The 12,944-nt window shown below is 35.3% G+C and overlaps 1 protein-coding gene across 3 annotated transcripts in view; it reads left to right on the top strand.

Annotated features, from left to right (window-relative positions):
- LOC101892653 (troponin C) overlaps positions 1-12,068 on the top strand; it is a 519,923-nt gene extending 507,855 nt beyond the window's left edge. For 2 of the 3 annotated variants that reach the window (XM_005177582.4, XM_059131006.1), the window contains exons 2-4: positions 7,264-7,291; positions 11,261-11,656; positions 11,721-12,068. In XM_005177582.4, coding sequence (XP_005177639.1) covers positions 7,264-7,291; positions 11,261-11,656; positions 11,721-11,755 — 459 coding nt within the window. In that variant the 3' untranslated portion in view covers positions 11,756-12,068. Of the gene's footprint in view, positions 1-7,262; positions 7,292-11,260; positions 11,657-11,720 lie in introns of all 3 variants that reach the window. The other variant, XM_059131005.1, reaches the window with a different exon arrangement.
- The last annotated feature ends 876 nt before the right edge of the window (positions 12,069-12,944 follow it).

Genomic DNA, 12,944 nt, shown 5'->3' with positions numbered 1-12,944 from the left:
AACCCAACACAAACTATTTTTAATTGGTCTGCCATAATCGCTGTGTGAGTGTGTGTGTTTCTGGGGCTACTGAATATTCCGGATGCCATGCATACCTGGCTATTGATCATAAATATTGTGCAATTATTGCAGAGGAATATTTTCCTCTTGGTTGGAATTTGTGATGGAAAGTTCCTCCTTTGAAGTGAAAAAATTGGTAGTAGGAATCTCAAAAGTCATCAATTTATGATAAATTTGGATAAATCTTCAATATCGGTTCGAGATTTCAATATTTCAAAGCACACTTCCTTTATTGACCACTTCATTGGATTAAAATCTTTGTGGCGCCCAACGTTGCAACACAATTTTCATTGATACAATAGTCTAAATTAATGATTTTCGACACCCAACTCAACTCAATTTTAGAGTTTGGTCGACAAGTACTGAAGAGGGACATGTTTGTAGTAGGCGGAATTTTTAATAGAACACATTTTTCAATTGAAAAATGGGTTAAAAATTGGGAATATCCATTTAGAGTTCATTGGTGTAATATTTTAAAAGTGATTTCGGACTTTTCCTACCAACAAATATATGGCGCCCAACGTAACGAAAAGAAACAAGTTAAAAAACAGTAAGTTCGGTCGGGCCGAACTTTGAATACCATTGGAACGAATTTGAAAATTTTCAAAAAATTAAAAATATAAAAAATTCTGTTACAATTTTAAAAATACCGAATATAGCCGTTATATTGGGGTCTATACGACGTGGACCTACATAGGCATTGTTTGTCATAAGCCATTACCATATTCAAATTCGAAAACTTGAAATAAACGGTGAATAATGTAGCTAAAATCATCAAAATATCGTATATGGGGAGGTACCGTCATATCGGAGCTGTGCGAAGACCTGAACCAGCATAGACAATTTTCTGTCACAGGCTGTAGCATCCATTACGAACTTCAAATACGATGTCTCAAACAATTTTGGTGGGTTTTGTACCTAAACTGGTCAAAATATCGAATATAGGGAGATACTGATATATGGGGCCTATACGAAGACCTGGACCTGCATAGACAATTTTCTGTCACAGACTGTAGTTCCCATTACGAACTCTAAATACCAAATTTGAAACAATTCCGGTGAATAATGTCGCTAAAATCATCAAAATACCGAATATAGGGAGGTCCTGATATATGGGGACTATACGAAGGCCTGGACCTGCACAGACAATTTTCTATCAAAAGCTGTAATATCCATTATGAACTCGAAATGCCAAATTTGAAACAATTCCGGTGAATAATGTCGTTAAAATCATCAAAATACCGAATATCGGGAGGTACCGTTATATGGGGTCTATACGCCGATGTGGACCTGCAGAAATAATTTTCTGTCATAGGCTGTAGTATCCATTGCAAACTTTAAATACCAAATTTTGAAACAATTCCGGTGAATAATGTCGTTAAAATCATCAAAATACCGAATATCTGGAGGTACCGTTATATGGGGGCTATATGAAAACGTGGATCTACATGACCCATTTAAGAACTTAACCTGCCTACTGGAAAAATAAGCATGTGTGCAAAATTTTAGCCTTCTATCTCAATTCGTTCGAAACATAGCGTGATTACAACAGACAGACGGACATCGCCAAATCGGCATAGAATTTTACGTTGATCAAGAATATATATACTTTTTTGGGTCTGACATGAGTATTTCGAGGAGTTACAAACGGAATGATAAAGTTAATATACTCTCCATAGCATGGATTGCCTTTTAAGTGCGGAGTCAAAATATATATCTTCGTTGTGGAATATGAGCGCGATAATTGGCGCCCAACATTGAAATCCAATTTTAGGAGCTAACCAACAACTCTGGGTATCGATGGCCTCATATTTTTCAGAGAAAAGTGGACCAAATTATAAAAAGTCCATAGTTTTCATTCCATCTACAAGAATTTGAAGTAATACTTCTTTTCTGAACAGAATTTAGGATTCACATGTTAATGGCGCCCAACGATGGCATATCAAAAGGCAAAAAGGTCGTAGATTTATATTTGTTCTGGAATATCTAACAAGACTACTAAGCTCACAGAAGCGGAACATAGAAATCTTCATTTTTCTAGGCTTATGTACAACTATGAGTGGCGCCCAAGTAGAAAACTACATTATACAATTTAACTAAACGTAAATTGGCGGCCAACATTGACATGCGAATCCTCGCGTCATCCAAATTGTGGGAATTACTGAATTATTTTTTTACCCTCAGCCATACGGCTACAGAGGGTATATATCATTTGCTGTGGCCAAAACGTACCTCATTGAAATAACGGATTTATACCCTAGGTTTGGAAAAAATCTGTTTTAGGAATGGAGTCGATCTAGTGATCTCCGTATGTCTCTCCGATTAGACCAAACTTGGTACATCGTAATATTATTGTCAAACTTACATCGAGTTCGGCGATGGGCAATATCGGTCCACTCTTTCTAGTACCTCTCCCACAAAAGGTCGAAATTTAAAAAATATATATTTTTTTGCACAGAAAGAGAAAGGATATTCTGATTTTGCTCCAACTTTGCATATCCTAATATTTGCGTCAGTGCTAGGTCAGGTGTGAAAATGGACAATATCGGTCCACTCCATCAAGTACCTCCCCAAAAATGGTCAAAGTTTTGTTTTCACACATCCCAATATTTATATTAACCCAAGGTCTGGTGTTAAGATGGACAATGTCGGTCCACTCTTTCTAGTACCTCTCCCACAAAAGGACGAAATTTAAAAAATATATATTTTTTTGCACAGAAAGAGAAAGGATATTCCGATTTTGCTCCAACTTTGCATATCCTAATATTTGCGTCAGTGCTAGGTCAGGTGTGAAAATAGACAATATCGGTCCACTCCATCAAGTACCTCCCCCACAAATGGTCAACATTTTGAATAATTACAACTCTCATAAAATGCGATGTAAGAGCTCGATAGTCTTCAAATTTCACACATTATATCAACGCCAGGTCTGGTGTTAAGGTGGGCAAAATCGGTCCAATCCTTCTGGTACCTCCCCCACAAATGGTCGAAATTTGAAAAGAAAAAAAAATAGTTTTTCTGCACAGAAAGGGATGCAATAATCTTATTTTGCTCTAATTTTGTAAATCCTAATATTTGCGTCAGATCTAGGTCTCGTGCCAAAATGGATAATATTGGTCCACTCCGTCAAGTGCCTCTCCCGCAAAGGGTCAAATTTTTGAATAATTATAAGTCTTAAAAAAATATGATGTAAGAGTCCCATTTGTCTTCAAATTTCACATATCCTAATATTTTTATGAACCCAAAATCTGGTAGTTAGACGGAATAATAACAATATTTGTATCTGTTTTAGAAGAAGCATAAAAATGGAATACTTCGGTCGACTAAATCTGGTACCTCACGCACATGTTAACATTTTATAAAAATTATTACATATCTCATGCAAAGTGAAGGATCTTACCAATATAGTTCAAACCTGGCACGTTGCAATATTTATATCATATTTATTTAGGTCCGAAATGGACAATATTGGCCCATTCTTTCCAAACCCACTCCATAGAGGGTCAAGAGTTTGAAAATTCATAACAAAATATTTTAAAATAATGGTTTTTGATAGTATTGACATTTTTATACCCTACAACACTATGTGTTGGGGGTATTATAAGTTTGATTGGGCCAAAAATTATGTAACACCTCGAAATATTCGTTTCCCATGGATATTCGAAAGTATACTTGGATCTTCCTATCTCGCCGATACTGAGTCGATCTAGCTATGTATGTCCGTCTGTCCATGTTAATTTGTTATCACTCTACAGGTCGTAATTATGGCTCGATCTTCACGAAATTAAGAATGGAGGTGGGGATAGGGCCAGAATAGAAGCCTATTTCTTTTGGAGATGATCGCATAATATCTAGGGTTTGAAATGGATTAAAAACTGAAAAATTTCCTGATTTGACAGTTGCTTTACAGGTCGCAATTGTGGACCAAACGACGCGAAAATTAGCATGAGGCTAGGGCTAACTGCTGAGCAGTAGCCTTCCAATTTTGATGGTCATCGGATAATATTTAGTGGGTGAAATAGGCCATAACATTTGGGTTAAATAAATTTCTATTTTTCCATTAAACCACGAATATTTTTAATCCCAGAGAAATCACAAATAGACGAACAGGTCAATCCCGACCCATGCGTTAGATGCCGTTAGTAAATATATAGAATATATGTAGCGAAATATATACAATACATATATACAAAGGAAGGATGTTAGCTAAAATGCTTATATCTCAAGGCTAGGCCGATTTTGACAAATTTGGTCAATTCAGAATGCCCTCTTGGCATGAAAGACTAGAATCTGAAAAAATCGCATAAAAAGATCACAGTAATGATGTTAATATAGATTTAGTAGTATTTTGTGACATTTTTTTATTTTTTCATATTTTTTATCGCATGCGATTTTTTCAATTTGACTTATAATATTGAAGTGTACATTTCGTAATATTTTTTGGGTATGTTATATACAGATTGCAATTATCGTCTGATCCTCACGAAAATTTTCATAAGGGTAGGGTTAGGCTCAGGAGGGCAAGGCCTAAAGATGTACGCAATATATTTAGGGGTTGAAATGGACCAAAAATAGAAACTTTTTCCTGATCACACAATTCAAACCAATCAACACTGAATTTTGTGTGAGAATAAGGGTTAAGGACAGGGTAGAATTTTAGCATTTTGGATGACCATTGACTATTTAGCTGTAAAGTGGAGCACAACAACTAACAGCACGATGAAGTGCGTAAATATTGGACAAATGTCCCTAGCCAAAATGCTAAGGGTAATATCTGGGCAGTGCTCCGTGACATCATTTCAAAAGCAGAATCTTCCAAAATGGATTTAGACATAAAGGGGGTTCTAACAAATTGTAGTGTTGTAGGGTATCACATGGTCGGCCACTTTTCTTTATAAAAATTGAAAAGCAAATTTATTTCGAAAGCAAATGTGGATAAATAGTATGAGTCTATGCAAGTCAGAAGGTGAAATAATCTGCAAAACAATTCAATTTTTTCGGTTGAGAAAGAAAATTTGTGTCTCACGAAAGTTTTCACCATCCGACTTCCGCCCAAGTGAGATCGAAAAATCTGCCATAACAATTTTCCACTAATTGCCTCTATGATTGAAGATCTATTTTAGGATTATATGAAATTTCTACATAACATTTGGCATCGAGCATTTATTGTGTGCTGCGGCAGTGAGGGGTAAATATTCATTTGCAGTCCATTGAAAGTTTACACATCACTGACCGAAAGCCTACATATTTGATTTCTTGTAGGTTTGTAAATCCTTTCAATGCCGAAAACTACAGGGAGATATGTGAGTTTGTGAAATCTCTTTGGCAGCGACACCATGAATCCTATCGCTATACCAAGGTGATCAAATATGATTATACATATGTATATGTGTATGCTTGCAGTTGATGTGAATGTTATGTAGGCATGCTTTTGAGTGATGAAGCTTTGAATATGTGGCAAATTGGTGGGGTATTGATGGGCAATATCAAGTGACCGGGGGGAGGGGAAAGGGGGCTAATTCTGCTTTTTAAAGAACAAGTGGCACCAAAGATTATTTGGTTATGGTAGCCTAGGGTACCCTTCAATAACACTTTCAGCATCTCTATATCTTAGTCCTACATTAAGTTTTCTAGGGAGAAATTAGAAAGACATCTAAAGGGTGAGATGAAAAAACTGCAACCAAATTCATACCGCTGTCATTTCTAAGCCACCCGCCCGACAGCTGTTAAATTTATTCCGGTGACAGCTCATTATATTGTTTACAAGCGTACAAAAGCATTTTGGTGAGACTTTTCCAGAAAAAAAGTTATTTGCGATGGAATCCAAGCGTGAAAATGTGATTTGGCTGGAGAACCACAAGTGGCTATCGTTAGAGCCCTCCAGCATTTGAATGTGAATAAATCTTTTGTGTCTCGTACTATCGCTCGTTACCTGGTAGAGTAGCCCGACGTCAATGAAGTCAATGAAGAAAGAATGGAAGAAAACAGCAACATCAGCAGAAATGGTTCAAAAGGAAAGAAGCGACTTAATCGAAAACCGCGTCGCAGTGGCCGAATAATCGCTCGTGAGCTGAACATATCGCAATATTCCATTCGGCAAATATTGAAATACGAGCTCGGGGTAAAGCCATTGATATTCCAAAAAAGTGCAAGAACTTACAACGCAACGGGAAGAAAACAGACTCAAAAGAGCTAAAGAGTTGCTTCGCTCGGCCGAAAGTGGTGAATTTGGTTTCCTCCGTCTCTGATGAGAAAATATTCGTTGTCCAGCTGTTTGTAAACAAAAAAATGGTTGTGTTTACTTGCCAAAGAGGTCTGAAAAGGCTGAAAATGTGCACCTTCGGTTGGCCACCAGAACTCAAGCCTCAAGCCGGCCATGGTGATGGTGTGGGCCGCCATAACAGCCGATGGTCGCTCTCCGCTCGTATTAATCGACCATGGCATCAGAATAAATGCCGAATATTATCGCGAAAATATTCTGGAGGGTGTATTAAAGCCTTGGGTACGCAAAAATTTGGGCCAAAGAATGGGCCACCCAAGAATGGTAACGAAATGATTTTCCTCGCTTCATTTCCAGCGGATACCAATCCGTTGGACTATTGTGTCTAGGTTGGCCCTAAAAAAATACCAAAGTGTCGATAACTCCAAACAAGCGCTTCGCCGGGAATGGGCAAAAATACTGCAGAGCAACATTCGGGCCGCGTGTGACGGTTTAATTGGCCGTTTGAAGGCCATAATTCGTTGCAAAGGTGACCAATTCGAACAAATCTAAACTTATTCTAAAATTTGATGATATTTCCGACATTTTTTGCTTTTATTCAAAAAATTAAAAAAAAAAATAATAAAAATTATGGCATTTGAATTTGTTGCAGTTTTTTTATCTCACCCTGTAAGTGGGAGACTTAGAAAACCTGTTTGAGCATTTGATCGATAGATTCCTATAGATCTTCTGTGGATGGAAGCTAAATCGGAAGGTTATCGTAGTTTTAGGGCAATATATGACACTAGAGGATACCTAAAAAGGACATATTTCGAAATCTCATCCACCTCCTTTCTGAAGTGAAATTTTGAATTTTAGAGCATTCATGGAATGTATACTCCAAATTAATATGTACCAAATTCTCTGCTCGCTGCTTCAATATTCTCATTTTTCTCAACAAGATATTAATTTTTCTCCCTCTCTTCTTTCTCTCTCTTTTTCAGGATGATTTGAACAAGGAACAAATTGTTCGTAAGTATCAAAAAAAAAAAAAAAAAAAAAAAAAATAGGCCAACAAAAAATAAATGCAATAAAAATGTTACAAATTTAATTTAGCAAAATAAATGTTGTAACAAATTATGACAGAGATTAAATTGAAAAAATGGACAACAAAGTGGCCAACAAAAATTAGATAACTAATTGATGGTATAATTCGGCTAACCCCACACATAAAGGCGACAGGAGCGTGGATACATAAAGCTGACAGACTTTAAGAGGGAATTTTCCATTCTCCTCCTAAGTATAATATGGCATCTTGGGAAATCCATTGAAGTTACAGAGACCTGAGTCAGCTTCCATGCTAGCTAACGACTTATGGGGAAAATATTTAAAGCAATAATACAAACTACGAAATTGGGAAGTCATTGCTTAAACTTAATATTTTTTCCAAAAAAAAAAAAAATATGGCAAACCTCCTCGCCTCCACCGAATTAAGCCTACTGCGCCATTGCCAGCCAGCAGTTGGATACTTTCCATTTTTGTTTTGTTTTTTTTTTTTTTTTTTCAAAAAAAAAAAAACAAAATTCGCAACGATTTATAATCGCTTGACAGTAAGCGATTAATGTGAAATTAAGAGATTGCTTTAGAAAATAAGCAACCAAATACAGGAGGAACCTCAAAGAAATTTTGCTGGCCTCCGACAACTAAATGGTAGTTTCCACGTTCCCTCCATACCCCCTGTCTTCAACGCAAGCCAAAATATCCAAATGGTCCACTAGACACCCACACGTAACTACTGGCCGCCACATTACAGAGTGTTACCGTTGTGCTGCCTTACCCATCAGCCATGTTGATGGATAGACAAGCACAGCTGGATTAGTGGACAGCCAGCCACAAACTATGTTATCCAAACTGTTTGCAATCAACTATTTGCTGAGATAAGAAGGGGAAGAGGCGGAATTTTTAACAAGAGTAATAGCAATGTAAGAAAATATAAATAAAATAACAATTACCACACAGCTACTAAAATAGAAGGTAAAATGTGGTTGAAATCAAAACAGGAGTGGAATTTCAAGGAACTACGCATGACATGGACCACAAAATGGTTAAGTGATGTCTGGACATAATGAACGTTTTATGTTATGGATAAACTGTGGGGGTCGGCATGAGAAATCATTTTTTAGAATTAAAGGAAATAATATATGGCTTTTATAGGAGAAGACCTAAAATGATAAAAAAATCAAGTTAATGATTCCAATAGTCCTTGGAAAAATCTTAGGAGTTCATAAAATTCTGTAAAAAAAAAATCCTCGTTGATGGCCTAATAGCCCTTGGAAGAATAAAAAAAAAAACACGTTGATGGCTACAATAATCCTTGGAAAAAATTCTTAAAAATCCAAAAATTTGTTTAAAAAATCCACCTTGATGGCTTCAATAGTCCCTGGAAAAATCCAAAAAAAAAAAATCTTTAAAAAATCCAAGATCCTGGAAACAAATCCATAAAAATTCCGAACAATTATTCAAAATTCAATAGTCCTTGGAAAAAATCAAAAAATTCTTTAAAATTCCACGTTGATGCTTCCAATAGTACTTGGACAAAAATCCCTAAAATTCCAATTAATTCTTCAAAAAATCCACGTTGATGGCTTCAATAGCCCTTGGAAAAAACCCAAAAAAAAATCTTTAAAAAATCCAAGATCTTCGAAACAAATGCATAAAAATTCCTAATAATTATTCAAAAATCCACGTTGATGGCTCCAATAGCCCTTGGAAAAAATCAAAAAAATTCTTCAAAACATCAACGTTGATGGATCCAATAGTCCTTGGAAAAAATCCTTAAAAATCCAAAGAAAAAATCTAAAAAAAATCCACGTTGATGGCTTCAATAGTCCTTAAAAAGAAATCCTTAAAAATCCAAAAAAAAAATCTTAAAAAATCCACGTTGATAGCTTCTATAGTCCTTGGAAAAACATCAAAAAACTCTTTAAAAAATCCACGTTGATACTTCCAATAGTCCTTGGAAAAAATCCAATAAATTCTTCAAGGAATCAACGTTTATGGATCCAATAGTCCTTGGAAAGAAATCCTTACAAATCCCAAAAAAATCTAAAAAAGTCCACGTTGATGGCTTCAATAGTCCTTAAAAAGAAATCCTTAAAAATCCAAAAAAAAAATCTTAAAAAATCCACGTTGATAGATTCTATAGTCCTTGGAAATAATCAAAAAACTCTTTAACACGTTGATACTTCCAATAGTCTTTTGAAAAAAATCCAATAAATTCTTCAAAAAATCCACGTTAATAGTTCCAATAGTCCTTGGAAAAATGTCCTTAAAAATCCAAAAAATTCTTTAAAAAATCAACGTTGATGGCTCCAATAGTCCTTGGAAGTATAATCCTTAAAAATCCAAAAAAATCTTAAAAAATCCACGTTGATGGCTTCAATAGTCCTCGGAAAAATTCTTTAAAAAGTTCACTCTTAGTCCTTGCGAAATTTCTTTAAAAGAACCCCTCTTAGTCCTTTGAAAAGTTCTTTACAAACATCAGGTTTTGTTCTTGGAACAATTCTTTAAAAAAATTCACGTTTGTCGTCCTGATTGTCCTTGGAAAAAAATTCTTTAAAAAATCCACTTTTGTGGTCCTTATTGTCCTTGGAAAAAAAAAACTACAAAAAAATCCACGTTTGTGGTCCTGATTGTTCTTGAAAAAAAAAAATCTTAAAAAAATCCACGTTTGTGGTCCTGATTGTCCTTGGGAAAAATCTTAAAAAATTCACGTTTGTGGTTCTGATAGTTCTTGGTAAAAAATCTTTAAGAAATCCACGTTTGTGGTCCTGATTGTCCTTGGGAAAAATCTTAAAAAATTCACGTTTGTGGTTCTGATAGTTCTTGGTAAAAAATCTTTAAGAAATCCACGTTTGTGGCTCGGATATTCCTTGGGAAAAATTCTTTAAAAAATCCACGTTTGTGGCTCGGATAGTCCTAGGGAAAATTCTTTAAAAAATCCACGTTTGTTGCTCGGATAGTCCTTGGGAAAATTTCTTTAAAAAATCCACGATTGTGGCTCGGATAGTCCTTGGGAAAATTTCTTTAAAAAATCCACGTTTGTGGCTCGGATATTCCTTGGGAAAATTTCTTTAAAAAATCCACGATTGTGGCTCGGATAGTCCTTGGGAAAATTCTTTAAAAAATCCACGTTTGTTGCTCGGATAGTCCTTGGGAAAATTTCTTTAAAAAATCCACGATTGTGGCTCGGATAGTCCCTGGGAAAATTCTTTAAAAAATCCACGTTTGTTTGTCTTGATAGTCCTTGAAAAAATTCTTTAAAAAAATCACGTTCGTTGGTCCTGATAGTCCTTGGAAAAAAGTCTTTAAAAGATCGACGTTTGTGGCCCTGATAGTCCTTGGTAAAAATTCTTTAAAAAATCCACGTTTCTTGGTCCTTATGTGGAGAAAGTTCTTTAAAAATTCCAAGTTTGTGTCTTGGATAGTCCTTAGGGAAAAAAATCTTTAAAAATTCAAGTCATTTGGCTCCTTTGAAAAACCCCAAGAATCTTAAAAAAACCACGTTTGGGGCTCCGATAGTCCTTGGAAAAATCCTTGAAAACTGTCGAAAATTGACATTTGGAAAATACCTTCCTTTCCCTTTGCAGTCCATCGCAATCTATAAAACTCCATAATAAAATCTCCTTGGAATAAAATCTTTAAAAATTTGAATTTTTTGACCCCAATTAATGGCCTTTATAGTCCTTGGAAAAAAATCATTCAAAAATCCACGGTAGTCCATGAAAAGATCTTTAAAAAATCGACAACGTAGTCCTTGTAAAAATATTCTTCAATTTTCCACTTTGGTAGCCTCGGCACTCCTTAACAAAAACAGATAGTCCTTTCAAAATTTTGAAAAAAATTACGTTTATGACTCAAATAGTCCTTGGAAAAATCCTTAAAAAATCTTTTGTTTTCCGTAAATTAACATTTGGAACACTTCTTCCTTTTCCTTTACAGTCCTTCGCAATGCCTTCAACGCCTTCGATCCCGAAAAGAATGGTTACATCAATACCCAGATGGTGGGTACCATTCTCAGCATGTTGGGCCATCAGTTGGACGATGCCACATTAGCTGAAATTATTGCCGAAGTCGATGAGGATGGTTCGGGTCAAATTGAATTCGAGGAATTCACAACATTGGCCGCTCGGTTCCTGGTTGAGGAGGATGCGGAGGCAATGATGCAAGAACTCAAAGAGGCCTTCCGTTTGTACGACAAGGAGGGCAATGGCTACATTACGACCGGTGTGTTGCGTGAGATTCTGCGCGAATTGGATGACAAGCTGACCAATGAGGATTTGGACATGATGATTGAGGAAATCGATTCTGATGGTTCGGGTACCGTTGATTTTGATGGTAAGTTGGTGAAAGAGAACGGGAGAGGAGAGAGTATGGAAATAATTGTTTATTTTTGTTGCAGAATTCATGGAAGTCATGACTGGTGGTGATGATTAAATATTTATTTTCTTTTGTTGCAATTACGCCATTAGAGGAATACCGTTCGCATGTTTATCAAAATTTATTTAGTTACTATGCATCTACATATAAACAAACTTATAAGCTATAAGAAAACGAAAAACAAAAAATATTTTTCTTTTGTAAAACCAACAACAACAACAACAACAAGAGGAAGAAAACCAAGAACAACAACACACACTCAACATTTAATTTAATTATTAATAAATTTTAATTATTAAAATAAAACAAATACTAAAACAACAACAAAAACCAAAACAAGAACTCATTACAAAAACAACAACAACAAAAAGGAGGAATCGGATCACTCACTTCAAAATCAATCAGTTTGAAAGACACAAAAAGCGACCCTTCACTTGTTCGACAATACCTTGATACTTGCTGTGTGGGGGGGGGGGGGGGGGGTAGTACAACAAAACATACGGATTAGGAAGTAACATCAACACCCATTCACTCCAGCCAGGAGCAAATTACAGAACAATGCAAAACTCAAACTCAAACAATGCCCAAAAAACATAATTGTCATAATTATGTTATTATCTCATGTCCAACAAAACACCATTGACACATGTCAACTGTCAAAATCTGTTTAATTCTAAGACAAACAAATATTTGTTTTGCTTTCGTTTTCAATACCTCCATCTGTTTATTTTTTGTTCTGCCTTATTTGAATAATTTTTTGTATTTCTATTCGATTTTTCAAATTGATTGACTTTGAATATTGAAATTTCCGTATTTTATGTTTAATTGAATTAATTGCTCGCCATTGAAATTGAATTGTGGTATCGTTTTCAAAACAAGAAGGTTTTTAAGTCTAAGATCTTTAAGCCTTCTTGGAATAGAAGGTGGTTTTTTTATAACAAAAAAATATTGGAAATGTATTCATTAACGTTATTGATACAAATTCTAGTTAAGTGTAAAATAGGCAAAAAACAAAAAAAAAAAAAATTGAAAATAATTGGCTATGCGTCATTTGACATGCTGAGACAATTAATAGATATGTGAATAAAATAAAATCGTTGACAAACTAAGCCGGATACGAAGTGGAGACATAAATTGGAATTGTGTTTTATTTAAAGAATGGAAATAAAGGTGAGTTTCCATGATTGGAAATGAAATTATGGTTCAAAAATTTCGGCTATGTCGGTATTAAATAAAAGTGGCCGAA

The sequence above is a fragment of the Musca domestica genome, unplaced genomic scaffold (assembly GCF_030504385.1).
Source record: "Musca domestica strain aabys unplaced genomic scaffold, Musca_domestica.polishedcontigs.V.1.1 8, whole genome shotgun sequence".
Taxonomy (NCBI): domain Eukaryota; kingdom Metazoa; phylum Arthropoda; class Insecta; order Diptera; family Muscidae; genus Musca; species Musca domestica.
Note: the sequence above shows the minus strand (reverse complement) of the source record. Positions and strands in the feature narration are given on the sequence as shown.